At 38.8% G+C, this 26,791-nt stretch overlaps 2 protein-coding genes across 8 annotated transcripts in view; one reads left to right on the top strand and one right to left on the bottom strand.

The window, feature by feature from the left end:
* NUP153 (nucleoporin 153) overlaps positions 1–11,750 on the top strand; it is a 68,116-nt gene extending 56,366 nt beyond the window's left edge. For all 7 annotated transcript variants that reach the window (XM_071210986.1, XM_004484787.5, XM_004484788.5 and 4 more), the window contains 5 exons: positions 1,211–2,095; positions 4,559–4,915; positions 6,771–7,046; positions 10,119–10,287; positions 10,606–11,750. In XM_071210986.1, the coding sequence (XP_071067087.1) occupies positions 1,211–2,095; positions 4,559–4,915; positions 6,771–7,046; positions 10,119–10,287; positions 10,606–10,690 (1,772 nt within the window). In that variant the 3' untranslated portion in view covers positions 10,691–11,750. The remainder of the gene's footprint in view (positions 1–1,210; positions 2,096–4,558; positions 4,916–6,770; positions 7,047–10,118; positions 10,288–10,605) is intronic.
* Positions 11,751–14,798: 3,048 nt separating this feature from the next.
* FAM8A1 (family with sequence similarity 8 member A1) lies at positions 14,799–23,422 on the bottom strand. The gene is made up of 5 exons (XM_023586436.3): positions 22,636–23,422; positions 21,447–21,567; positions 19,750–19,873; positions 19,038–19,177; positions 14,799–18,330 (listed from the first exon to the last, which is right to left on the bottom strand). Exons 1-5 carry the CDS (start codon positions 23,324–23,326, stop codon positions 18,186–18,188), a joined length of 1,221 nt encoding a protein of 406 aa, XP_023442204.2. The 5' UTR covers positions 23,327–23,422; the 3' UTR covers positions 14,799–18,185.
* Positions 23,423–26,791: the final 3,369 nt, after the last annotated feature.

The following is a 26,791-nucleotide window of genomic DNA, read 5'->3' as shown; positions in this document are numbered from 1 at the left end:
GCTCGTCCAGTAACTGTTACCTCATGGCCCATTTCCCATGTCCCCTACCTTACGTGCAGTGATTACTATATACCTTTAAATCCACCCAGTAGACACCTTTGAGGCAGAGGTGGTAACTGATTAACCCTTGTTTTCGTCACCCCTCCTCTCCTTTCTGCTTTAAGTCATCATCATTAAATTTAGAAACCTTGTGGATACCCACATGCTTGTGAGATTCTGGTATAATTTTTTAGCTAAGATTCTCTTAGGGAGAGAAAGTGGGGTGTGTAATTATTAAGACAATCTAAGGATGAGCTACAAAGCTTTCTTGTTATTTTTATTTACCTGTGGGTAAGCATAAATATCTTGGCACCTTGTAATTAGTACTGTTTGAATGAAGTGCTTCATTTCTAGTTTATTCAAGTATAGAAAAGCATCGTGAAATGAAGACCTTGATCTTGTCAGTATAGTATTGTTTGTCTTTTTAAGTATTGCTTCAATGCACATCATCTGGATTTCTGATGCTATTAAATGCTTGGGTAAACAACACATTTATGCACCAGATTTAAAAATCAAACAATTATAAAAAGGTACACGTTGAGGAATCTTATGTCCCCCATTGACTCATATTCTAACCCTTCTTCCACCTGCAAGTAATAGTAGTTTCTTGTGTTTATGCACATCCTAAATAAATATATTCTTATTCTGTATATTATTTCCCTGTACATTTCTGCCCCCTTGATTTCACTGAGTAGTATGTTGGATATATCTCCAGTTTTCATTCACAGCTGCCTAGATTACATGTAGCATCCTGCATGTCTTTGAGTTTATCTTTAAAACAAAGTCCCTCTATAAAATTCTTGTGTCGGGTATATATATTTATAATTTTTTGTAAATATTGACAGATGGCCCCCACATAGTTTATGCCAATTTACCCATCCACATACAGTGTTTGAAAGAGCCCATTACTCCCATTTTCACGTCGTGAGTACTGTGGTTTTGATCTCTGCTAAGTTTGGTAGATAAAAATACGCATGTCAGTTTAGTTGTGATTGAGGTGTAATTTTCATACAGTCAACTTGGTTCATGGTTACTGCCATTGGTAACAATTTATAGAGTAGCCCTTTTCAAAGTAATTCTGATGTAGCTTTGGCTTTCAAGGTATACATTTTGTTTGAGAGAATTAGAACATTAATTCAATATCTTTATAATGTCTTTTATCTTTTTGAAGGTTTTGATACATCTTCCTCATCTTCGAACCCAGTAGCCTCATCCTTCAAATTTGGAATCCCATCATCCTCTTCTGGGCCTTCTCAGACTTTAACAAACACTGGAAACTTTAAATTTGGAGATCAGGGAGGATTCAAAATTGGTGTGTCATCAGATTCTGGGTCCGTAAATTCCATGAGTGAAGGCTTTAAATTTTCTAAACCAATAGGAGATTTTAAATTTGGAATTTCATCCGATTCTAAACCTGAAGAGATTAAAAAAGATAGTACAAATGGTAATACCTTTAAATTTGGACTTTCTTCTGGCTTAAGCAATCCTACTCCTTTAGCTGCATTTCAGTTTGGGGTATCTAATCCTGGGCAGCAAGAAAAGAAAGAAGAACTCGCTACATCTTCACCTGCAGGCGTTAGCCTTGGCACAGGGGTTACTAACCCTGCTCCAGCTGTGGCTCACACCACAGTGGCCTCTGAGAACAAGAGCAGCTTCAGCTTTGCACCCATAGAAACCAAGAGTGTTTCAGTGGCTCCTTTCACATGTAAGGCGTCAGAAGCAAAAAAAGAGGAACTGCCTGTAGCCAAAGGAGGGTTCACTTTTGGCACTATGGGATCTGCCTCTCTGCCATCTGCCTCAGTGTTTGCTTTGGGAAGGACAGAGGAGAAGCAACAAGAGCCTGTCACTTCTACTTCTCTAGTATTTGGGAAGAAAACAGACAGTGAGGAGCCAAAGTGTCAACCGGTGTTTTCCTTCGGGAATTCAGAGCAAACCAAAGATGAGAGTTCTTCAAAGTCGACATTTAGTTTCAACATGACCAAACCATCTGAGAAGGAATCTGAACAGTCTGCAAAGGCCACCTTTGCCTTTGGAGCTCAAACCAATACTACATCTGGTAAGTACTAAAATTTTTTTACAAGGTGTCTAAGATATGGAATGGTTTACACTGAACATAGTTGAGAGAGTCCCAATAACAGGTCTCTCTGGAAAAGAGCCTAAGGTTTTCACTTTTAACTGCTCCAACTCCCCCATGATTCTGATGAAATTTTCTTTCATTCTGATTTTGAGAAACAGTTCTGATGTAAAACCCACAAAATGCACATTTTTCCATGTTTTTCTCTTTTCTCTGTGTGCTTTTATCAGAATGTACGTATACTGTCCAGAAAAATAAGGATTCCTAAACTCATGAAATATTTTCTAACTAATATAATCTTTGTGTAAAGGCCTTCAATGACAAATATATACAGCTAACCCATCATCAGACATTTAGGGAACATAGGCAACAAATATAATTAACCTGAAAAAATAGAGGTGATTATGAGAACTAAAATCCTGAAGAAAAAATGAACTAGATTTCTTAACAGTTATAAACATGGTTGGTAAAATAAAAATCATTCTATGGCCTGAGTAGCAGAAAGAACATAGCTGACAGATTGAACCAAGTTAGATCTACAAGTTCCATTGGAACAGGAGTGCTTAGAATAGGGGTTCTGAAACTTTTTGTTCCATGGACTCCTTTGTCAGTCAGGTGAAATGAATATTACTGTATTTTATTTATTATATACCTTCATAATGAAGGAAATGCTAGATTTCAATTAGAAGTCAGAGAAAATAAAGATAAGTTGATTTTTTTTTTTTCCCCAATTCAAGTCCATGGAACCCCTGAAATCTTTTCAAAGACCTGTGGGGTCTGGTTAAGAATCTCTGGCTTAGAAGATGACAGTGGTATGGAAGAAATATCAGAGAAGTGACACACAATTTTCTAAGTGTAGAAAAAGACAACTGGTCTTAAAAATGCAAATGACCCCCTCTTGGAGAAAGACGAATGATGATATAGGACACCAAAGATAAAATCCTGAATGCCTCCAGAGAGAAAAAAGCTGGTTGTCACACACAAATGGGTATCCAGATTGGCACAAAACATGTATAATTTGCAACATCAAATGCTCAAAACAGTAGGGGGCAGTGTCCTCATAGTGAAAATGATCTTGAACCTAGAGTTCTGTAACCCAGCCAAATAAGTTTATTTAGACATTAGGGCAAAATATATGTGTTTTCAGACATGGAAAGAATCAAAAGTCGAAACTCATGAACATTTTTTTAATACAGTACTAAATCAGAAGCATTCAACCAAAGTAAAAATTAATCTGAAAAATAAAGTATTCAACTAAATAGGTGTGAGCAGTTTTTCCATTAAATTTATCTTTGGAAGTTTAAAAACATCCTGACAAAATAAAATAATTATGTACTGGAAAGAAACAAATAAATAGGGAGGATCTAATCAGAGACACCTTCTTAACTGAACTCTATTTAACTAACTTGAAAGTGAGCCACGATGCTTCATTTTCTACAAATCCTACTAATTCCCATAGCATGTTGTGTCCAGCCCTATCTGGTAGTCAACACTGGGACTGAGTTATTGGAGAAGTAAAGATTCTTCAGTGAAGTGGCTGAATTCAGGATATCAATAGCCTCCCTCCAAACTAGCAATAAGTAGCTAGGCAAAATACCCCATTTGTATTTCCTAATTTTTCTTATTTTTATTTTATAATAGCAACAGAATGTGTAACATGCCTGAATAATCTTATTATAAAGGACATACTTGTTTTTGGGTAAAAATAAACTTCTTTACCCTTCTTATAATTTTAGTTCTTAGAAAAATTTTTTGGAGCCTAGCAATCAAAGCTGATTCTGAAATTCCCACAGTAGAGAAAATGCACAAGAAATTTTTAGGAGACGAGGCACACAGGCAGGCTTGCCCTACGTATATCAAACCATACTTAATAAAACTACAGTAATTAAAACAGTCTAGTGGCAGTGCCAGTGGAGGATATAAATGTATGTATATTTGCAAGTTTAGTATGTCATAAAGATGACATTGCTAATCGGTGGGCTAAGGATGTATTAGACAATAAATGCTGCACAGAAGATTGGCTTTCTATTTGGATGAAATAGTTATAATCCTGCCACATACTGTTACACAAATTTTGGGTAGATTAAATAACTATCTAAAAAGGAAACTGATAAAAGTATAGCTGTCTCCCACTATCTGAACTTGCTATTCAAACACTATAAACAGGTTAATTGGGATTATGAGGAATCTTTTAAAATTTATTTTTATTAATTTGAATGTTGCAAGGCTACCTATGAAAGACAGAAAACCCAGAAATCATAAAAGAAAAGGTGGATATATTTGAGTGTGTCAAAATTTAGTATGACAGATGGCCGGCCAATAAATGAATCTGTATAAAAAACTTTTCTGTTTTCCAATGAATTCTTAGATTCTTAGATTGTGGGGTAGTAGAAAAATCTTTTCTGAAACAATTTGTGTTTAAATATTTTTATTTCTGTCTTACAGATCAAGGAACGGCAAAACCAGTTTTCAGTTTCTTGAACAACAGTTCCTCTAGTTCAAGTACACCAGCCACTTCAGCTGGTGGTGGCATATTTGGTAGTTCCACCTCTTCCTCTAATCCACCTGCAGCTACCTTTGTGTTTAGACAGGCCAGCAATCCTGTGAGCAGCTCTGCCTTTGGTAACACTGCTGAATCCAATACATCTCAGTCTTTGCTATTTTCTCAAGATAGCAAACCAGTAACCACATCTAGCACCAGTACATCTGTCACCCCGTTTGTCTTTGGTCCAGGAGCCAGCAGTACTAATACATCAAGCACTGGTTTCAACTTTGGAGCTACAACCACATCTAGCTCTGCAGGTACATGGCTTTAATTATAAATGAGTGTGTCAACTGCTAGCAAATAACATAACAGGTTATCACAAACAGCATGGATCCATGTTAGGTCATCTATACCAGCGATATTGTAGTTATTCAGTATTTGGAATACTATGTGTTTTTTGTTCACATTTAGTATATATTTGTCTCTTGGGAAGCAATTTTTCTAATTTTAAGACTAAAACATTTTGTTTTTCCAACCTTTCCTTTTGAAATGTCAAGTTGAAATTTACCAGACACTAGAAATTGCTTTATTAGACATCAGTCCTCATTGTACAGTATATACATATCTACAACGTTAGGTGTTTTCTGCAAAATGTTAAGTTTTTGGTGGGAGATTTTTATTTTAATATTTTTTAGGAGGTATCAGGGATTGAACCCAGAATCTCATACATGGAAAGCGCTGGCATTCAGCCAGTGAGCTACATCCACTTCCCAATGAGTATTGGTTTTTTTCTTTTGTTTTGTTTTGTTTTGTTTTGTTTTGTTTTGTTTTTAGGAGGTACTGGGGATCGAACCTGGTACTTCATGCATGGGAAGCAGGCACTCAACCACTTGAGCGTCATCTGCTTCCCTTTATTTATTTTTTCTTTAGGACTTCCATTCTCTTTTATTAAAACTCATTAAAAATAACTGTGAAAAAGTATTTAAGTTTCATTCAAATTTCCAAGTTGGAAAGTTAGAAAGGACCTTTTAAGTGATCTGGTCCCATGTCCTCATTTTGATATGACCAGTGGCTCTTTCTGGAGTGATGGGCAGTGTAGCCAGCAAAAGGAGCCCAGGGCTCCTCCCATGAAACCACACTACCACGAGGCTCTGGAAGTGCCACCAGGGCAGGTCCCTGCAAGGTGTATCCAGCACCTGCTACGGTGTCTGGGACTCAACCCTGAAGAGTTTGCGTCCATTTCGTGTTTCAACTTCTGAGTCTTCTGAACATTGCAAACTGCTTAATGACTGAAACATTATTAAACGGCTTAATACGTGAATTGAGAAGGAAAATTTGGGATATTTTAAGGAAAATGGTTAAATAATGTGTGAAAACACAGTTTAAACCCCAATACTTTATTCAGCAACCAGAAAATACTTTTTTATATGCTCTGTTTACATCTGAGATTAAATGGTGTTAAATGTAAGAACTGAGGTTAAAGAATTAAAGACTACAAAACATCCCACAACAGACACACTCAAACAAATCCCCTCTTTCCCAAAATGCAGTGATCCATCTCCTTTTCAGGATATTGTCTTTTTAGATCTGTACCTTTACCCAAAAATTGTTAGCTGCAAAGATAAAGAATTCTGTTAGTTGAAGTTTCTTTTTATATGGATTCTACAATGGTAAAGATAATTGTATTTTTAGTCATTTAAAAACTTGTCTTAATCGTGGTATAATGTATAATTGGTTTAGCAAGGTAAGAATCTGAAAAGAAGCTTGAAATTTGCTTTAGAATTTATAGGAGTTTCTTTTTTTTTTTTTCTTTTTTTTTTTTTTTTATATTTTTTTATTGACTTTGTAATAATATTACATTAAAAATATATATGTGAGGTCCCATTCAACCCCACCCTCCACCCCCCCTCTCCCCCCCCAACAACACTCGTTCCCATCATCATGACACATCCATTGGATTTGGTAAGTACATCTTTGGGCACCTCTGCACCTCATAGACAATGGTCCACATCATGGCCCATACTCTCCTCCATTCCATCCAGTGGGCCCTGTGAGGATTTACAATGTCCGGTGATTACCTCTGAGGCACCATCCAGGGCAGCTATAGGAGTTTCTTGAGGATTATCTCACTATGGTAATCATGGTGATTAAAACATTTCTTTGGGCCTCCAGGATCCTCCTTTGTATTTGGTACTGGACCTTCAACACCATCTGCCAGTCCAGCATTTGGTGCTAACCAGACTCCAACATTTGGACAAAGTCAAGGTGCCAGCCAGCCTAATCCCCCAGGCTTTGGATCTATATCATCTTCAACAGCATTATTTTCAACTGGTTCTCAGCCTGCACCACCACCTACTTTTGGGACAGTGTCCAGCAGTAACCAGCCTCCTGTGTTTGGCCAACAGCCTAGTCAGTCTGCATTTGGCTCTGGAACAACTCCTAATTCCAGTAAGTGTGTACATGTGATATAGTTTGTAATGGTACTAAGGCTCTGAGTGCCTTAAAAATAATTTTGAACTTCAGAACCATGCATCTGTCTTTTATTTTTTTCTGTCTTTTGTATTTAGTGGAAAAGGTACATGTTTAGATTTACTGTAAGCAATATTCCCAATTTTCATGAAATTATAACATTATTAAGGTATTGAAGTTTATTTTTTTAAATGTGGTTGTTTTACCCTTTGCGTTAGATGTGGAATCATTCATTTCATTCCTCCTCAACTCTGAATTCTTGTTGGTGCTCTCTAGCCCAGAATTGAACCCTATTTTCTGATTCTTAGATTGCCTCTTTCTGGTTGGATGCACTTGAAGAATTTGTACTGCAGCTGCAGTACTCTGTCCTGGGACAGTCCAGCCCAGTTGTCTCATGGCACTTGCTGTTTGATAACACTAGCCTTTTCATATGACTTGCATATTTAAACGAAGGTTCAGTGTTCAAGTGAGTGCTTGTGTAAGCACTTTTGAAATTTACTGATTTATGTATTGCTAAAAATATAATTTTGCCTGCTTTTTAACTCTATAAATGGAATCTTACTGTATATGATCTTTTAATTCTTGCTTCTTCTGCCTTGTTTGAACAGTCATCTGTGTAATTTCATATAGTTTCTTCATTTTCATTGCTCTGATCAATCATTATATACATATACCACTATTTATCTGTTTAATGTTGAAGGTTTGAGTTGTTTTTAGCTATTACAAAATGCTTGTATGTGTGCCTTAGTCCACATACACGTTTTTTCTAGGATGCACCCTGGAGTGGGGTTGCTGAATTAAAAGGTACGTGTGTGTGTGTGTAAGCATGTATATAGTTTTTGGGTACCAGGGATCGAACCTGGGACCTTGTACATGGGAAGCAGGCACTCAACCACTGAGCTATACCTGCTCCCAAGGTGTGTGTGTTTTGTACCTATGAAAATAATTCAAGCTCTTCTTGATAGAGTGTGCCAATTCACATCTTATCAGCACTATATTTAAGAGTTCTCATATTTCTATTTGATTTCATTTTTTGTGAGTTCCTTTTAAAGATTTTTTTGGGGCCATTTTAAAATTAGGCTGTTTTTCTTTTGCTTATTGATTTGTAGGACTTCGGTATTTTAGAAGTGATTCTTTTGTCATATATCTAGCAAAATTTCTTCTGTTTTGTGACATATATTAATTATTTTAAGCAGAATTTGTTCATTCCCCCCATATGAAATTTCCCCAAAATAGTTCAAAGGTAACATTTCCTCCTACCCTCCCAATGTAATAATGTGTGTTTATATCAGTATTATAATATGCAAATGCTGTGTATTGCTAAACCGTGTGGTATGATGTGATTTTCTTTTCTATTCAAAATTTTTTCTCTGGCGTCATGATTCCCTCTGTTAATGTTTCTTTGTACTTACTATTAATTTACACTTGAACTCTTCTCCTCTTTGTATAAATCTCTTCCCAATATGTTCAAATACATTAGCTGTTCAGTACCAGTATCTGACAGAAATTTCTCACAGGGTCTCTTAACCTGCTTCTGTTGTGTCGAGTGGTTTTTTCCTAGGCCTGCTGTTAACGGTAGCTCTGGGGTCTCTCTTTACTGTCACCATGGAGCATTTTAGCTTTCTCTTATAGGGATCTCTGTTTCCTGGATGCATGTCTTCTTTTGAAGTTGAGTCCCTTGTTTTTATAGAGCATGTCTTTTAGTGGTTTCTTGAGTAAGGGTACGGGGAAGAAAACTTTGATACTTTGCATTTCTGGAAGGTTATTTATTCTCCCATGATTATGTGTATTTTAGATAGGAAATAATTTTCATAATTTTGAAAGCATTAAGTGTTTCTTACTAAATACTTTACTTAGATATCTGGTAACCCTTGGCTATCTGCTTATATTTTTATGAATACGATACGTGAATACCACTTGAATATTTTTTGTATATGGACAGGGCTTGTTAGACCTTGAATTTCGTTGTAGGTTATCTGGCTGGGCTGTTATTGGGAACACTTGGATGTTAGTATCTTTAGGACTTTCCTTTTAGGCTGTCAGATTCCCCAGAGAAGATGCTTCCAGTTTCCTTCCTGGAGGGTATATATGTACTCTTAATTGCCAGTGTTCTGGGAGCTGAGTTAGGGAGAAACAAAAACCAAGGTATACAGATATAGATATAGATGATATAGATATAGATATGGTAACTATTATGAGATGTCTTATAGGAATTGGATCCTGCAACTGTGGGTTGGCAAGCCTAAATTCCGTAGGGCAGGCTGCAAGCTGTGAACTCTTATGATGGTTTCTGTGAATTTCCCCTAGCCCAGAGAAGCTGGCTGGCTGGCTGGCCGGCTGGCCAAAGTGGAGATAAAAATTCTTCCTTCTGACTGCTGAAATTGTCAGTTCTCCCTTTAATGGCCTTACACAGCTGAGTGGATGAGACTTCTCTCAAAGCTGAAGGCAGTCTCCTTTGTTGATTGTAGATGTAATGAAGTGACCAGTGATTTAAATCATGACATTTTCTTGCAGTGCTTGCTTGACCAAACAGCTGGACACTATAACCTAGTCAAGTTAACACATGAACTTAACTATCACATGGAGGAAGGCTGGAGAACTCAGTATTCATTATATTAACTTACTTTTATCTCCCCTATTTTCAATAACATATCCTTGCCCTTAGCTGTGTGTACTGTCCCTCAGTTTGGAGAGCTCTCTAAATACTAAACTTCCTTTCTTTTACTGTGATGCAGGAGAAAAGTTACCATCTTATTTGGTGTTAGGGATAGGTTGAGTTGGGTATCTGCTTACATATGTTACACACACGTGCGTTTTGTTTGTGTTTTTTTTTGTTTGTTTGTTTGTTTGGAGTCCCACCTTCGTTCTCATTTTCAGAGGTTCCTGTCGCCTAAACCATTTGGGTATGTTGAGTGTAAATGGAGTGTAAATGGAACTGTTCCCTTGCTTTCCTTTTTGTATGTAAAGGTCAGAGTCATTAATAGAAAAACTATCATTCTTGCCTTAGTGAAACAAAACTTTTGAAATACTCCTGCTTTTGAACTGTTACAGGTTCGGTTTTCCAATTTGGCAGCAGCACTACAAATTTCAACTTCACAAACAATAATCCATCAGGAGTGTTCACATTTAGTGCAAATCCTAGCACACCGGCAGCCTCAGCCCAGCCTTCAGGCTCAGGAGGATTTCCATTTAACCAGTCTCCAGCAGCGTTTACAATGGGGTAAGAGAACATTTTGTTAAAATGATAAAGACAAGGCAAGAGTGTGTCCTTGCACATGTGTGTTGTTTGTGTTGTTTTAAAACTCATTGAAGAGAGAAGTGTAATTTGGGTAGAATTAAGTATGTTCTCCAATATCAATTTGCCATATTAAAGTTTTGGAGAACCTTATACCTGAGAAAAAGCAATTTTTGTGAGTTTGTGACTTAGTTATAACAGGAGATGATTTGATTTTTTTTTCCTTGTTGTCAGTCACACTTATGGTTTATAATGATTGTAACCTCTGAGCATCCTGTGACATAAAGTTTTTACTTTTCACAGGTCAAATGGGAAAAACATGTTTTCTTCTTCTGGAACTTCAGTTTCTGGTCGCAAGATAAAGACTGCTGTTAGACGCAGGAAATAAAGGTCACAATGGTGTTATACACAATAGTTTTATTAACAACAGCTGGTGCCCTGCTTTCAGATACTGCATTGTACTATGTGCTCGGGTTATCTGAAGTCAGATCTGCCTAAGGACATCTTTAATTTTGGAATTTTCCTCCTTAACTCTTTATAGAAATCTCTCAACCCCACCCCAGCCCCTTAAAAAAAAAAAAACCCCAAAAATGCTAGACTGATGATGACTGACTCTTCAGCAAAAATATTTTATGATCCAGCAAGATATTCACTGATTTGGCCTGGTCTTGCTATACCCAGGACTCGAGCCTGAACCTGAATGGCTTTGTATAGAACCTCTTCGTCTGCACCACTCAAAGTGCGTTGATAAGCGTTTATGGAACGCTTTGAAATTGTAATTATATCTGAGGAATTCTGTATAGATTAGAGGATGTTGAAATGAATGATTTCTATGCTGTTAGTGCTGGTGTATGTGTGAAGTGAGTGAGTTGGGTGTTTTGTGCACTAAAATTTTCTGATAGAGGAAGCCTGATTAAAAAACTAGTCCATGCTAAGGACTTGTTAGATCTATCTAGTTCTCCATTTAATAATTATATGCTATTTCTATATTTTCATTCTTATGACTATCACCTGTCTTGCCTTTTTCATTATTTTATTATGAAACTTGTGTAAATACAATTTTGTTTCTGTACTTTTTTGGCATAACATAAATCTGTGAACTTGAAATTTTAATTTTGTTAGCGTTTTTTTTTGTTGTTGTTTGTTTAGTCTTGTCTCAGATTTTATTATGTAAATCCCATTATTCAAAGTTGCCTAAATCCATTTGGAAATCTTTAAAAAAAATTGGGGATTCTTAAAGTGAATTTATTGGCTTTTCTGATCCAGTTTTGTTTGGACCAAAAACCAGTATTGTACAAAGTATTAAGCATATATTTTTATATTTACTGAAATGGACTGTGGTGACTTTGGATAATAAGGAAAAGTTTAATATTAAAGCCATGTTTATTACAGTATAATTAACATGTTAAACTATGGGATAAATGCCATCAATAAAAAATTAAGAAATACTCTTGTAGTTTTAACTCAATGAAGACACGTACACAGTATTAATAAGAGGGGACTTTTTATAAAAGTTAACAATGGTCAATTAGGAAATAGATTTCAGTAGGATAAATGTACGTGATAGAGACAACACCTGGATTGAACAGGAAGGTGTCTGAATTTGTGACATATGGAAGGTACCCTGCTTCTTATTTGGTGCTGGGAATCATGCCTAACTTCCACATAAATTTATATACATGTTTTTAAAGTTGAAAATAAACATAGGCAATCATTTGTTTATATTTGTATCTTTCTTGATAGGGGACTGGACAGCGTTTATTGAATGAGTTCTTATGTATATAAAATGCCACAAAGCAGCTTACAAAACTTCTTCAGTGGTCTTTTTGTACAATTTCTTTGGATTATTTTACTCTATTTTTTTTACTAGGTTTTTAAAATATGGCCCATAAAGAGAGCTCTTGGAAGAGCATTTGATAATTTTATTCTTGAATTTGTACAGTTATTTTGTGTTCACTTTTAATTTGCTCAGCTTTTGGTGATTGGAATCTAAATCAGATGTCCTTTGTTTTTACTTCATGTCGAGAAGGCAACACCCTAACAAAACTGAGGATCGGTTCTTAGTCACTCTCTCTCAGCTTATATTGATAGCTGTAATAGGCTTTGATTTTAAAAATACTCTGGATATATAATAAGCTTCCTTTCATTTAGCACTTTGAGTGACCAGAAACTGACTTAGCTTAAAAATGAATCCTTTGGCCACCAAGCTAAAAAGTCTGTAAAAATCTTTTTCTCCATCTCAACTGCTTTCCACTGTTTAGCTTCATTCTCAGGCTGCATATGGCAGCTCTAGACTAACTCATGGGGGCACCGCCAGCCTCACAGCTGTCTGTCCTGAAGCCCAGAGGAGGTTTTCTCTTTATTGGACTGGTTCAGGTTATAGACCCAATTCTGATCCATTCCCTGTGGCTTCAAAGGCTGTCTTGGGTTATATGCTTATTCCATAAATGAAAACTAGGGGCTATTCATGGAAGAAGGGGGAAATATGGTGGTAGAAAAACAATAAAAGGCCTACTTCTTATGCGGGGTCCATAAGGAATTGTTTTTAATGGAAGATATTTTCTCAACGGAGGATAATCCATATGCAGGTTTGGCTGAATAATCAAGTATGCTTGTCTAAATTGGTTGGTTGGCCAGTGGTCAGCACCCTGATCTACACTTGAATGTGTACATTATTACTTGAGTGTAGCAAATGCATATTCCAGGACCTCATAACCAGAGGTCCTAGATCTGGGTAGAGTCCACAGATCCTGATCACTAGATCTATATCACTAGATGAGTAGAGTCCACAGATCTGCGTTCTACTAGTATTAGGTTGTTTTGAGTAATTACTAATGCCAGGCATTAATGAAAAGTACAATTCAGACAAGTGAAAATGTCTTTAAGCTGTTTGACATTTGTTATATTTTTCTCCTGAAATTGCCTGTGTGCATAATTTAGGATTTAATAGTTTGAGAGAAAAGTGTTGAATCAGTTTTAATAATTTATCATTAGACTTGATTTCCCGGTTTTTCCTGAGAAGAATGTGTGTTCCCAGAGTATTAGTATGTCATTTTCTGGGCAGTGGGCCTGCTTAAAGCAAGAAACTCTTTGGAAATTTCAGAGCTTAGTTTTGTGTATTTAATGGAAATTGACAAATTTGGTATAGCAAAACTAAACACAAGGGGAAGTTGGTAAGTGTAGCTCCATGCACCAACTATATGTCCATGTCAGTCAGAACCTTCATTTCCTTGTAGTATCTTAAAAACCACTGTAATCCTAAAATGTTTTACGTTTCTGAGGGTAAGTAAGCAGATGTGGCTCAAGTGATTGGGCTTCTCCCTACCACATGGGAGGTCCCAGGTTTGGTTCCCGGTATCTCCTGGAGGTGAACTGATGCAACAAGATGACACAATGAAAGAGACACAGAGGGGAAAGACAGACACAAACCAGGGAGCTGAGGTGGCTCAGGTGATTAAGCGTCTCTCTTCCACATGGTAGGTCCTGGGTTCAGTTCCCAGTTCCTCCTAAAGAGAAGACAAGCGGAGAGAGAACACATAGCAAGTGGACTGAGGGAGCAGACAATGACCCCAAACAATGGGGGATGAGGGGGAAAAGGGATAAACTTTTTTAAAAAAAGCTAGGGGTAGCAAAAAATAAAGGCCATATTCTTGCTACCCTTAAGTTTATCCTTTTAAGGAAGCAAATTTGGCTCAACTGATAGAGCATCCGCCTACCGTATGGGAGGTCCAGGGTTCAAACCCAGAGCCTCCTGACCCGCATGGAGCTGACCCATGCCCAGTGCTGATGGTGCAGGAGTGCTGTGCCATGGCATGGGTGTCCCCCGCACACGGGAGCCCCACGTGCAAGGAGCACGCCTCATAAGGAGAGCCACCCAGTGCGAAACAAGTGCAGCCTGCTCAGGAATGATGCCGCACACACGGAGAGCTGACGCAGCAAGATGACGCAACAGAGACAGATTCCTGGTGCCGCTGACACAGAACACACAGCAAATGGACACAGCAGATGGGGGGGAGGGGAGAGAAAAATTAAAAAGTTTATCCTTTATATTTGCTCTTGAGGACCTATTATTTTTTGTATCATGTTATCCTGTATCATGTCCTTTTTAAGGTCAGAACTAGGTTTAAGTTGCCCAGCTCAGTCACTAAGCTATGAGAATTTTAATTTCCTCATGGGAAAGGTAACTTACACTGTGGTAGTGATGGTTAACAACTCCAAGGAAAGGGGGCAGGATTAGTTAACATTAAGCTTATTCATCTGTTGGTAACTTAGGGGTGTACTTGCTAAAACAATCGCTAAAAGTGGGTGATTTTTGATAGACCTCTATTTTGAAAAGTACTCTAATTCACTGCTGTAGCCAAAGTGACCATCACATAAACACCTGGAAGCGGAGAATGCTAGGAAAAGTATTTGGCAGCAAGGTCTTCAGACTAGGCAGATGTCTAGGGCAAAGCTAATAGGAGCAAATATTCTCAAAGAAATAGGTGAAACACAAATACATTGCTGACCAAATATTTATTGAAACAAAGAATACAAATTGGTGACATACAAATTATTAAAAATAGAATGCTGGATTTTATTTATATGCTGGCCATGAGATACTGTTTTGTGGGTCAATCCATACTATAATGAATGGCAAGGACAGACATACCCAGGCAAGCATGTGTTCTAAAGATTTGGCCTTTGGTATTAGGGGAAGGGTGTGTGTGAAATGGCAAGTAGCTGAATTGACATTTTTTTCAAGCTGTCAGGTTTTAGGAATACTGCTGTTACTTAGGCATATTCTTCAAAAGAAACACCTAATTTAGTCTTTTAATGGGGACAAGGTAGAATGAGGAATTTTACTACCCCTATCCACTTTTCACCTTTACTTCCAAGTAGCAAGTTATCTAATTTTCAACTCCTTTCTACTTTCCTGTTACTAGAAATGCTAATATGTAAGTAACAACCCAAATAAGTCACTGAAGAAAACAAATCTTTTAAGTATGAGTTAAAACAATTTTTACTGTCAGTTGAAATAAAAAAACAATTAAGACTCATGGTTTTATAGATGGGACAAAGTGGTTCTCAAATATACTTTCCTCCTTGCCAATCCTAGATATTTGGGTGAAATTGGAAGGTAAATATTTAAGTAGAAAGAAGTAGCTACTGAACCGGTATCACTTGGGCAATATTTTTTTATAATACTGGCCAGTGAAGAGTTTGTCCAAAAGTTACAGGGTTTTGTTTCTACAGAGTTGTCTTAAAAGTAAGGCTCACAAGCCCTTCACTCACCAACCTAGGTGCAGCTCTGGCTCCAGTATGAACATTATTTAGTTCTGTCGCCAATCTTTTCTCAAGGTGCACAGGTCACCCAGCGCCTGATGCCTAGGCTGACTGCCAATTCCGTGGTCACATGTACAGGTTTTAATGTAGCACATGTTCACTGAAATAGTATTCTTGCTCAGCTTGACTCCTAAATGTTGTTCCTTTATTACTTATCTTGTAAAAGTGATGCTATGCTTATACTATGAAGACAACTTTCTTTTGCCTTTTTAGGCTAGAGCTTTCAGCATGAGAATTATACTTTGACACAGAGCATTAGTAATTATATTCATGGAATACATTAAAAAGAAAAGCATTTTGAAAAGAAGAAAGGAAATCCCTCCCCCTACCCTGAGGAAAAAAAAAAATTGGCACCAAGGCCTGGTTTCTCTTTCTCCCATTGTCATTTTTTCCAACTCCAGAAATCAAATCCTCTTTATCAAAGTGTTAAATTGACAAATAGAAACAGACTTGGATTTTGTTGGAAAGACAGACATTTATATATTTTATAGTGTTAAAACTCAATTGCTCTAAATGAACCTACACAGATATTAATCTGAATGACTCATGAATAGCAAATGTGTACTACATAACAAATTAAATTGGTCTACTTGTTTGCTTTTGTTTTACTGCATAAATAAAAACGTCCTAAATGGTGAACCATTCATTTATCTGAAAGGGAATTATAAACTAAAGATGTCCTTTAGTCATGGAGTTCAATTCCCGTCATTAAAAGTAGTGTATTGCACCCATGCTAATATATGCCAAATTTGTGTAGCTTTCTTAGTTTCTAATTTTTTTTTTAACTGTAAAAGACTTTATAATCTTCCCAGAGGCCACAAGTGAATGATCCATTTAGTACTTTGACACACTTAATAATCTATGGAGTTAAATTTAATATAAAATTATTTTTAAAAACGTGGTTTATGAAATTTTACAATAAAAAGGTAATAAGGATATGGTTAAAGTTTCTATAAACATCAAATGTGAATATCATTTTTCACATTTTTAAATGTCAAAGAAACACTTTAAAATTTGATACAGTGATAATAAAGATGCATCTTGCATTTGCAATTAGATTTAAGACCAAGAACAAAGCTTAGATTGACCCCTTAAACAATTTAATTATGAACTGTCCAATACAGTTTAGTGTTTGTTTTTTTAAATATCAGAGCTGGAGAAAAGAACCTAAGAACCAAATAAAACTATGAATAGTGGAAAGTAGGATATCTAACAAAAGTAAATACACACATAAAACCCACAATTTTGTTTCAATGGAAAATAAATTAAAATAACAATAGACAATATACAAAGTATTACTTTAACAAATTTCCCCCAAAACGTCATCCCTAGGAGGCCTAATGTAAGTTTTTGGCCTATAAACCAAATGAACTTAGAATAATGTCTGGAAATGATACTCTGCCTTTTTTTTTTCCTTTTAGGAGGTACCAGAGATTGAACTCAGGACCTTGTACATGGGAAGGAAGCAGGCACTAACCACTGAGCTATACCTACTCCCTCTACCTTGTTTTAAAGGAAAGAGTTTATAATAGGAAAACTAAATATTTCACAGGCTACTACTAAAGTTAATCATGAAACAGTAAGGTTAACTGCTTGATGTTTCAGTAGTCATAGAACTATGAAATATAATGGGAAACAAGTATGTGAATATCCTGTGTATAAAGAGAAGTTACACTCATATTCAAACACTGAAAAGCACTAACACTTTCTTCATGCTGTACACATACTGGGGATATTGTTCCCCACATATCTATAGTTTGATTTAGGGCACTGAAAACACTTGCTTGTGAATTTTCAGTTAAATTTACAGTTAAAATTTACTCCCCCCCCCCTTTAAAAAAAAATCAATGATAATACAGCAATGTGACTTAATACTTTTCATCATCATGCAAAACTTGACCCAAAATACATGTTTAAGCATTGAGAACAATTGTAAAGTTACATCATTCCCGAAGTAAACTGCAGTCCAGATTTTAAAACTTCAGGTAAGGGAACTGCTAGGTTTGCCTCACTTGCCCCTTTGTCTTACAGCTCAAATCACCACCTCCTGGGATGGAACATTAAATGGATTATGAAATAAAATTTATCCACCCTCCTTACTCTCTGCCAAAAAACAAAGACAATTTCCTTAAGAATATTAACTAAAAGATGAATTATATAGGTGTTTACAAAACACAAACTAGACATTTTCCATCATTTTGGGAAACTAAAATACATTTTTGAAATTTCATTGGAGATTACAAAGCTGAATATGCTTCCAGCAAATTCTAATGCTTTAGATATTAAGTATATATTGTCCATTGTAGATTATGAAACCACTTGCCTTCTGTTTGATCTAAAAATCTTAATACTTGAATTTAACAGGTACCATTTTTCTTCTGGAAAGTTCTTTGGCATTCAAGTAAAATCAATACTTTCAGAATTGTCACCTGCATCACACTGGAGCCACTGCTTTAATTTGTAAATCAATTAATGTAACCCAGGGACACTGATGGCCTCGGTACATAATTTAGTCTTGTCACTATTCCAGAGTGTGGAATTCACAGCTTTTTTAGGCATCATCTGACCCCATTTCTTTTAACCACAATGGTTCCCGCTACAATGTCATAGGCTGTTCGATTATGCTGAAAAAACAGCAGTGTGATGAAAGCAGGGAAGAAAGAAGCAATAGAAAAATTCTTGATCAAAGCTCGTATAGTAGACCTAAAAAATTAAAGCAAAAAATATCAGGCAAGTTGTAATGTACATCAACCATAGGTAGATATATGGTAATTTAAAACATGTATTTAAAACATACATTCAGATTAGGGTTGGCAGAAATGTTTACCTTTAATATATATGAATTCTTTTCAAATAGCATGTCATGAACAAACCAGCTGGGTTCTTTGTAAGTCTAGATCTTTTGCATGAAAGACAGTACTACACAAGTCTTGCAATGTCAACTAAGAGTTTAGAGTATTTTCTAGTAGTTTGCCAAAAGAAAAGGAAAACTCCCTTTGCTTACCTTTTTTATAACTACACATTATTGCTGTGTTCCTAGCATCTTCTAAACTGAATGTGCTACTACAATCCCATTTTTACCTTATATGAAGTATGAGTTTTTAAAGTTATTTTCACAGTTCAGCTCTCTTCCTTCAAGGAAAGCTTTAAAAAGCTTTCAACAAAAGATCAGAATGAAGAATTATCCTAGTGTTAGATTTCTGCCTTTTCATATGCTGAAAGGTTACAGAAAAGTGCAATGGTTAAAGACTATGGATTGCAAATCTAGACTAGTTGATTTCAAATCCATCTTTATCACCTTACTAGTTGAGTTCCACTTCTGTAAAAAGGGGAAAATAGTAACCACCTAATAAGTTTGTTTAGATTACATTAATAAGTATACAGTAGATTAAGCTAAGAAAAGAACTTACGTTGTAATGCTAACATTTGAGGACGGAATCACTAAGACCCGACTTGGTGCAATAAGCACTGACGTATCACATGTCACAACTCGAAGCCCTAGCAGGAACTTCCCTGGGGTAGCTCCACCTGCTCCCCAAATGCAAATTATCTAAAGAAAGAAGGATAATTTCAAAGTAATTTACTGGCTCATCTATATAAACTCTAAATGTAAACTTTCCTGTCATCCTATTTCATCTTTTAAATTTTCAAGTTGAAAGATAGTACATATTTTATAGAATACTATGACTGAGCCACTCAAAGGTTAACCTTTACCACATTTCAGCAGGGCTCTCTAATATCCTCCAAGAGGATTTACAAGATGTCTATTGTAATATTTCTTGACATCCCATTATATTTTTTTTAGCAATTTGTTTCTATGGAAAAACATGTTTTGAGTTCCACAATCATCTTAAGTATATATTTTTGGGCCATGATATGTTTGTGAGTTGGAGGATATTTATATGTAAAATTTTCTTTGAATTTCTAAGACAAATATATTACAAAGAAATTGTAAAATCTCTCCCTTTGGAAATCTTTTTTTCAACATTAATATATGTTAATCAGAAAATCTGGGAAAAGTAGAAAAAAAGATTTGACAAATCCATTTTTTTGTTATGTCTTAAACCGATCATCTAAAATTAGATTGTTAAATATTAACATTTGCTGAAATCAATAGCTTACCTCATAGAAACAAACTAATAATCTGTATATAAGAGCCACAACCATCATTTTCTGCAAGTCTTCCATTGATGTGTCTTCATCTATTTCTTCTATTATATAATGCATAGCAAACTTAGAGATATCCCTACACAAAATAATAATTTTGAGTTACAAAAACTTGTTAATGGAGTAGTTGCATTGAATTGTTTTTCATTAGTGTGAATCATAACTTTAACTGAAATTCTAATCTTCAGAAATGGTCCCAACCATCTGGTTTCAGAATATATTCATTAGCTTATTCAGCAAATAGTATCATGAACAGGCATTGTACTAGCCCTGGGACTCTCAAAGTGAGTGAATTCAACATAGTCTCTGCTTTCACGAAGATTCTAACCTAGGAGGGAAAACAACAATAAACTGGGATGAGGGCTAAGATAGGGAACCACAGAACACTATGAGCTGAATTCACTCTCAGATCCTCAGGGCAAATCCAGTGCACTTAACTAGGCAACACTTTCCAAAAATGACATTTAAGCTGGGATCTGAAGGGTGAGGAGAAATTAGACTAAGAAGAGGGAAGAAAACCCTCAGAACAGCAAGAGAGAAAAGTCTCAGAGCAAGAGGGTGTGTTGTGGAAACTGAATGCAATCTGGTATGATTCAAATAATGTGAGAGGTCACATTAAGAAATAAGAGCATGAAAAACCTGTAAACCATATGAAGAAAATTCAGATTTTATCCTGAAGGCAATGGGAAACCAATGAAGCATTTTAAGGCAAGAAGTATAAACCAGAATTTTTGGTCACTTTGGTTTGATGTCACAGACTGGATTAGGTAAAACAGGAGATAGACTGGGAAACCAGTTTGACGGCTTTTGCTATAATCCATGCAAGAGATGACAGTGACTGAACTAGGGAGAAGCAATGAAGATGAAAAACAGCCTGGCAGTGAAGAGATGAAAGCTACTCAGGAGACTGAAAGTAAGGGAACTGGTATAATCAAATACACAATCCAATCCAGGAAGTGTGTGGCAGGGAGGGGAGGTAGGAGAGTGAGGAATCAACAGTAACACAGATTCCTGGTAAGGGCCCTTAAACTCTTACTAATCTGTTTGTATCTTGACACTATCACTTCCTACCTTTGTAGCTTCTGTAAGCCTAACTTTCAGTCTCTGCAAAATGGAGATATCAGCCTTTAGCTCAAAGTGGTATTAAGATTAAATAAAAAATTTATTATAATTATTAATCTAAAAGGAGAATTATTCAAATATAAGTAGCTCACTTTGCAGGTCACGTGGGACTCACACTGAACAATATCCAGAGTAAGCAATCCCATCTGGAAGTGCCATATAGATGGTGAGCCTTCGTGCCTAGGGACTCTACTCTTAACAGGTTAGGAAGAAGAAAATCAATTTCTGGCATAAAAGAATAATGCTAACTCAAGAGCTACATAAAATCAAGCCAGGCTTGGAGGCTCCTGTTACCAACTTTAAATAGGTGAGATTCCCACTGGTCTTACAAAACTTTTATTAAGAGTTTTTCTCTCTGTAGTTATTTAAAACCAACAAGAAAAAAGAAATCTGACAAAGCTTCTATAAAGATACCATGACACCTGCACACTGATTACCCATATAGTCACTTGGAGGCATGAATAGAAGTTAGCAAAACAAGATCTCTTACACAGTAGACATCAAAACCTTTCTGAAAACCCTTAACTTACTTTATTCCACTGAGGTGCATAATACTTAAGACAATGGTTGCTTTTATAAAGAAGAGGATAAAGAAATCCACCATCTCTGCCATAAATCTGTGGGCCAAGGATGGAATCACATACTCTCTGCCTGTAATTACATTAAAAAAAAAAAATTAGGAAAACAAATCACTTCACACAGGCCTTACAACACAAGATGGGTGATGAATGGGGAAACTTAAAGTCAAGGTACAACTTTATAAACCTTACAAAATTATTGGTATTGATTCCATCAAGAGTACATGATAACAAAATATAGCAACACTACTTCACTGTTTTCTGAACGATTTAGAATTTGCTTTCACTACCTTAATGTTTAAAAAGTGATTTCACAGACATTTTTGTTAATTAGGGTACTCCGTACGTTTCACCAGGGACTCAAATAAGAATCTACTTGATCACAAACATATGACAAAAAAATTAAAACTTTTTAAAATAAAAATCAAGGTAAGTATGGACAGCTGGTATAAAATAGGTCACTGTGTTTCTCACCCCACCCCCATTCATTTAGTTTGTTTTGCTTTCTATAATAAGCCAAAACGGTTATCAATCTGTCCTCCTAAATTCTAACTGGGACACAGATTGAGGTATCAACTAGTTCTTGTCCCATATATCTGTGGCCTGAGTAAAAAATAACAAAGCCACCTAGCTAATTCGAAATATTCTAATTCCCATATAGAAGTAAACAATTAAGACAACATACACGATCATTAATCCAAGGCCCAATCAAAGGTCCACAACTCCATCTGTATTTCTGTAAATCTTTCAATTCCACTGTCCCTAAGCGGCACACGTCTTATTTCCAGCACTACCAGTCAAGCCACCCTGGAAGGTGGGTTCACCACCTGAGAGTTAAGCTTCGGAGGGCAAGGTAAATGCAGACTTGAGAAGCTAACCCAGCTTGGGATGCGGGGGAAATGCTGGTAGCCGAGGCGTCTTTACACGTGCAAATTATTGGTCTCAAGAGTAAGGGAATCAACCAGCAGGTTTAAAAGATGAAGAAACTGTTGCCTCGCTGGGATTTAAGGCCTGGGCAAACGACAGCTCCCGTAGGAGGAGAAGCACTCCCAGGGGTGGCGGCAGCGGGTGTTTAGCTGAACCCCCCCGGGTGGCTCCCCGCAGACCCCGCCTCCGCCCGACGCCACCTGGCGCGTCTCACCTGCCTGCCGCCCCGTCTCGCCCGCGGCCCGCGAAGAGGCAGCGGGTCCCGCCCTCGCCGCCGGGCTGGCCCGGACGGCTGCCGGCCCGTGAGGAGCCCGCGGCCCCAGGCCGGCGGCCGGAGCGGCGGCGCCGAGGCCGGCGGCAGCCCCCGGGTCCGGCCCCGCGGCCGCGGCGCTCAGGAAGTAGAAGGGGTTGTAATAGCCCAGCGGCGGCGCGGGCGGCCCCGCGGCCGGCGGGGCGGGGGGCGCGGCGCCCGAGAGGGGGCCCGGCGGGGGCGGCTGGGGGCTGCAGTAGGCGGGCAGGGCGGCCAGGCCGCTGTGCCAGGTGAGGTAGCCGCAGTAGGACTGCCACAGCCACTCGTGCACCTGCCGCGAGTACTCGCGGGCGCTCAGGCGCGCCGGCCTCTCCCGCGCCGCCGCCTCGGGCCCCTCGCGGCCCGCCGCCTCCCGCGGCCCGGCGCCGGGGCCCGCCGCCGCCTCCTCGCGCTTCCCCGGCTCGCGCGGGGGCTCGGCCAGGGCGGCGGCAGCGGCGGCCGGGGGCCGGCCCGCGGTCTGCGGTTCGGCCGGCGGCCCGCCTCGGGGGCGTGTGGCGGCGGGAGGGCCTCTCGGGGACGGGGCGGGCTCGTGGTCTCCTCCGCCGTCGTCCTGCCCCGGAGGGCGGCCTCGGGCTTCCTCCGGCCCCTCCGCCATCGTCGCCTCAGCAGCCGCCGCCGCGGTACCTGTCACTGCGCCGTCTCCCTCCCCCCTCCCCCCGCTGGCCCCTCCCCAACGGCCCGGTCGCCACCGCAGCGGCCGCGGGCGTCAACAATCCGCCGCCGGAAGCGGAAACCCCGCCCCTTCGGAGCGGCGCGGGGACGGGCGTGCCTGGAGGTGGCCCGGCCTTCCCTGGACCGGGTTCTGAGGGTCACTGACTTACGGGGTGTTGGACCGGGACTTCTCCCCTAGGGTTTTAAGTCAGGAAGTACAAGGTCCGAGGCCTCTCTGGGTCATCCCACGGCATGTGGACTCAGGCTGTCCCTGGGGAAACTGCGCCTGAAGAGGATTTCGGAAAGAGGGCCCAAGGGTCAGTACTGCCTGTTCCTTAGCGGAGCCAGGGCTGGCGTTTTGGTCTCCAGGCACAGAGGCTGTTGCTTCTGTCTGCTCTTACTCCAGTTAACCAGACGTCGGCAGTTATACTGGAGAAGGTGATATATGAGACATACACTGAGGCCCCTTAAGGGACGTGGAATTAAAAACCCAGCTAAACCGGAAGAGAGAGCAAGATGGTGTGGTTCAGTAGCAGAGATTTGCAAATGCAAAAGAAGGAAAGAGATGTGCGGATTTAAAAGCCCTAATCCTGGAGCTAACCTGTGCCTTAGAAGTTTGCTTTCCACTGCTGTAGACACAGCCTGCTGTTACGGGATTCCCTCTAGGTTCTTGGCAATGTTACATAAAAGAATTTTAAGAACATACGGGTTTAGTTAGACTCCTAGTTTGTTAAGGAAATGAGGGAAGAGTATAGAAACGTGAGTAGGGAAGTGGATTTGGCCCAATGGATAGGGTGTCCACCTACCACGTGGGAGGTCCAAGGTTCAAACCCAGGGCCTGCTGATTGCTGTGATGAGCTGGCCCCACGCGCAGCGCTGATGTGCACAAGGAGTGCTGTGCCACCCAGGGGTGTCCCCCGCTTAGGGGAGCCCCACACGCAAGGAGTGTGCCCTGTAAGGAGACCTGCCCAACACAAAAAAAGTACACCCTGCCGAGGAGTGGTGCGGCGCACACAGAGAGCTGATGCAAGATAACACAACAAAAAGAGACACACATTCCCAGTGCTGCTGACAAGAATACAAGTGGGCACAGAAGAACACACAGCGAATGGACACAGCAGACGGGGTGGGGGTGGGGGTATAAATAAATAATCTTAAAAAAAGAAATGGGAGTAAATAATAAATTACGGGTTCCCAGGTATACTTGTGGGCTGGTTCAGGTAGAGAAGTGAGAAAGACAATTTAGCCTCTGTGCTTGTTTTTAAACCATTGATTACTCTTCCCACTTACGTTCAGGGGAGGGGGATCCCAGTTGTTTGCTGTTTTGATTGATTACCCCACCCATCAATTCCTGGGTGGGGAAGCCCAATGATAAGGCCCCTTGAGAATATCCAGGGTTTTTCCTTGATCTTGGCGACACCTCGTTCTAAATGGAGGACCTGAGCAGGGTTTTTCCAGCAGACTTCTGGTGGGGGTCTTTCAGAGAATTTTCAGGTGGAATTCCATGGCCGCGTGTTTCATGGCCATGGTTTTCTGTCAGTTGTCTTCACATTCCCTGAACTAGCCTATCTCACTACTATAGTGAAAATGTTTTCCACACACCCATTGTCTCAACTTGAGGTGCTTTTTTTCCTTTATTTTTATTTTTATTTTTTGTTATGAAAAGGCCCTGCTCACATGCCAGGGCTTTGGAGCCTTCTCTGAGTACCCTAGCCCACGTATGGTTTCCCTTTCCCCTGAACTCTGCATAGCACCTTGTTCTAGCAACTCAATATATTAAAATGATGTTGTTTTTGAGTGTGCTTTCCTACTTAAGTTGATCATAAGCCTTTTAGTGGTAGGAATATGTGTTTTTATCCCTCCTACCATACAGAGGACATCCAGGGGCTAAGTCCTTGAAGAATATTTATTAATGATGCCGAGAATCATTCTTGACATTACTCTGGGAGATATAAAAATCAAAAGTATAATTTTTGCCCTTAAGGGAATGATCTGGTCAAGGGAACTACTTTTATGAAACACTTGAAGACTGATTCAAGACCGTATGGGTATAATACAAATTCAGAATAAGGGAAAGATCATGGTGGCTTATCCTTAGTTTGGAAAGGTTAAGACTTAACAAATTTTGTTTTGAAATCAACCCTGGGTTAATTGTAAAGTTTAAGCAAACAGGCATTCCAAGCTGGATTGGGGATTCAGGAAAAGAATGAATAAAGAACTGAAGATGCCATCGAGTAGGTATAAAAGATTGTGATTATTGGAGATGTGGACTTTGTTTTGATTACCACTGATTACGTAACACTTAATATAGCTTTGTGTTACCTGCATATTAATCAGTACTCTTGGTTGTAGTTGTCAAATACAATTGTAAGGGGGAAGAAATTGAATGAAATTTTCTGATTTGAATAAGTTCAGTAGTTTTGGATTGAAGGATATCTGTTTCTAGATAATCAAATGATAGATTCAGTTATCACTTTTTTTTGACTATGCTTTTGAAAAAGGCAAGACTTTTCAGTGATAGAAAATCTAATTCAAACCAGCTTAAGCAAAAGGTTAAAATTTTTGCCTTATGTTAGCAGAAGGCTCAAGAGATTCTAAATAATATGAGAAGTTTCAACTGTGTATCTAATAGGTGTTACAAAAAGATTATTGGAGAGACAAATTTCAAAGAAATAATGACAAAGTTTTCTAGAACTGAAGAAAATTCCTTATGTTGAGAAAGCACAAAGTATTGAGAAAATAACTTATATTTACATTATGGTGAATTAAAGCAAAGAGAAAATCTTAAAAGCTGAGGTAAAACAGACTACCTACAGAGAAATGACATTTGAACTGAAAGCCAAATTTTCAAAATATGTGTTGAAGGCCTTAGAATATAATTTTAAGAGTGAATTACTGACAACCTCAATGTCATAACCAAGTAAATTATCATTCAAGAATGAGAATGTGGCTTCCTCTTCCTGCCAGGGCTGGCTTACTGCTCTTTCTGGTGGCCGCTCCTTTGTCCCGAGTATACATCCAGTGCCTGTGTTTCTGTTTAGGGCTCATCTTGCTCAGGGACCTGCTTGAGGCCAGTCACAGGGGCTGTGGGTTCTGGAAAGCCTTCCTTAGGGAAGTGAGGAGCTACCTCTGTGGAGCTGAAACTGAAGCCTGAAAACCTGCCCCACACAGGACCCAGAGTGCATGACTGACAAAAGGCGAGAGGCTTCTACGAGCATGCTCGTTGGCGTTTGATAATTCAGCAATAGCCTCAAAGACAGCACCTGCATTCCCAGTGTGGATTCCTGGTGCCAGAGGGAGTAGAGTATACTTTCTTCTCAAAGAGTTAATAATGGTGGTTTTGAGCTGTGTGGTGGCTCCTTGAAGGAATCGTGCAAAGACGTTGCCTTTATTTTACCTGACTCAGAAC

Source organism: Dasypus novemcinctus, chromosome 22, assembly GCF_030445035.2.
Source record: "Dasypus novemcinctus isolate mDasNov1 chromosome 22, mDasNov1.1.hap2, whole genome shotgun sequence".
NCBI lineage: Eukaryota > Metazoa > Chordata > Mammalia > Cingulata > Dasypodidae > Dasypus > Dasypus novemcinctus.
The sequence above is the reverse complement of the archived record's forward strand: the minus strand, read 5'-3'. Positions and strand labels throughout refer to the sequence as shown.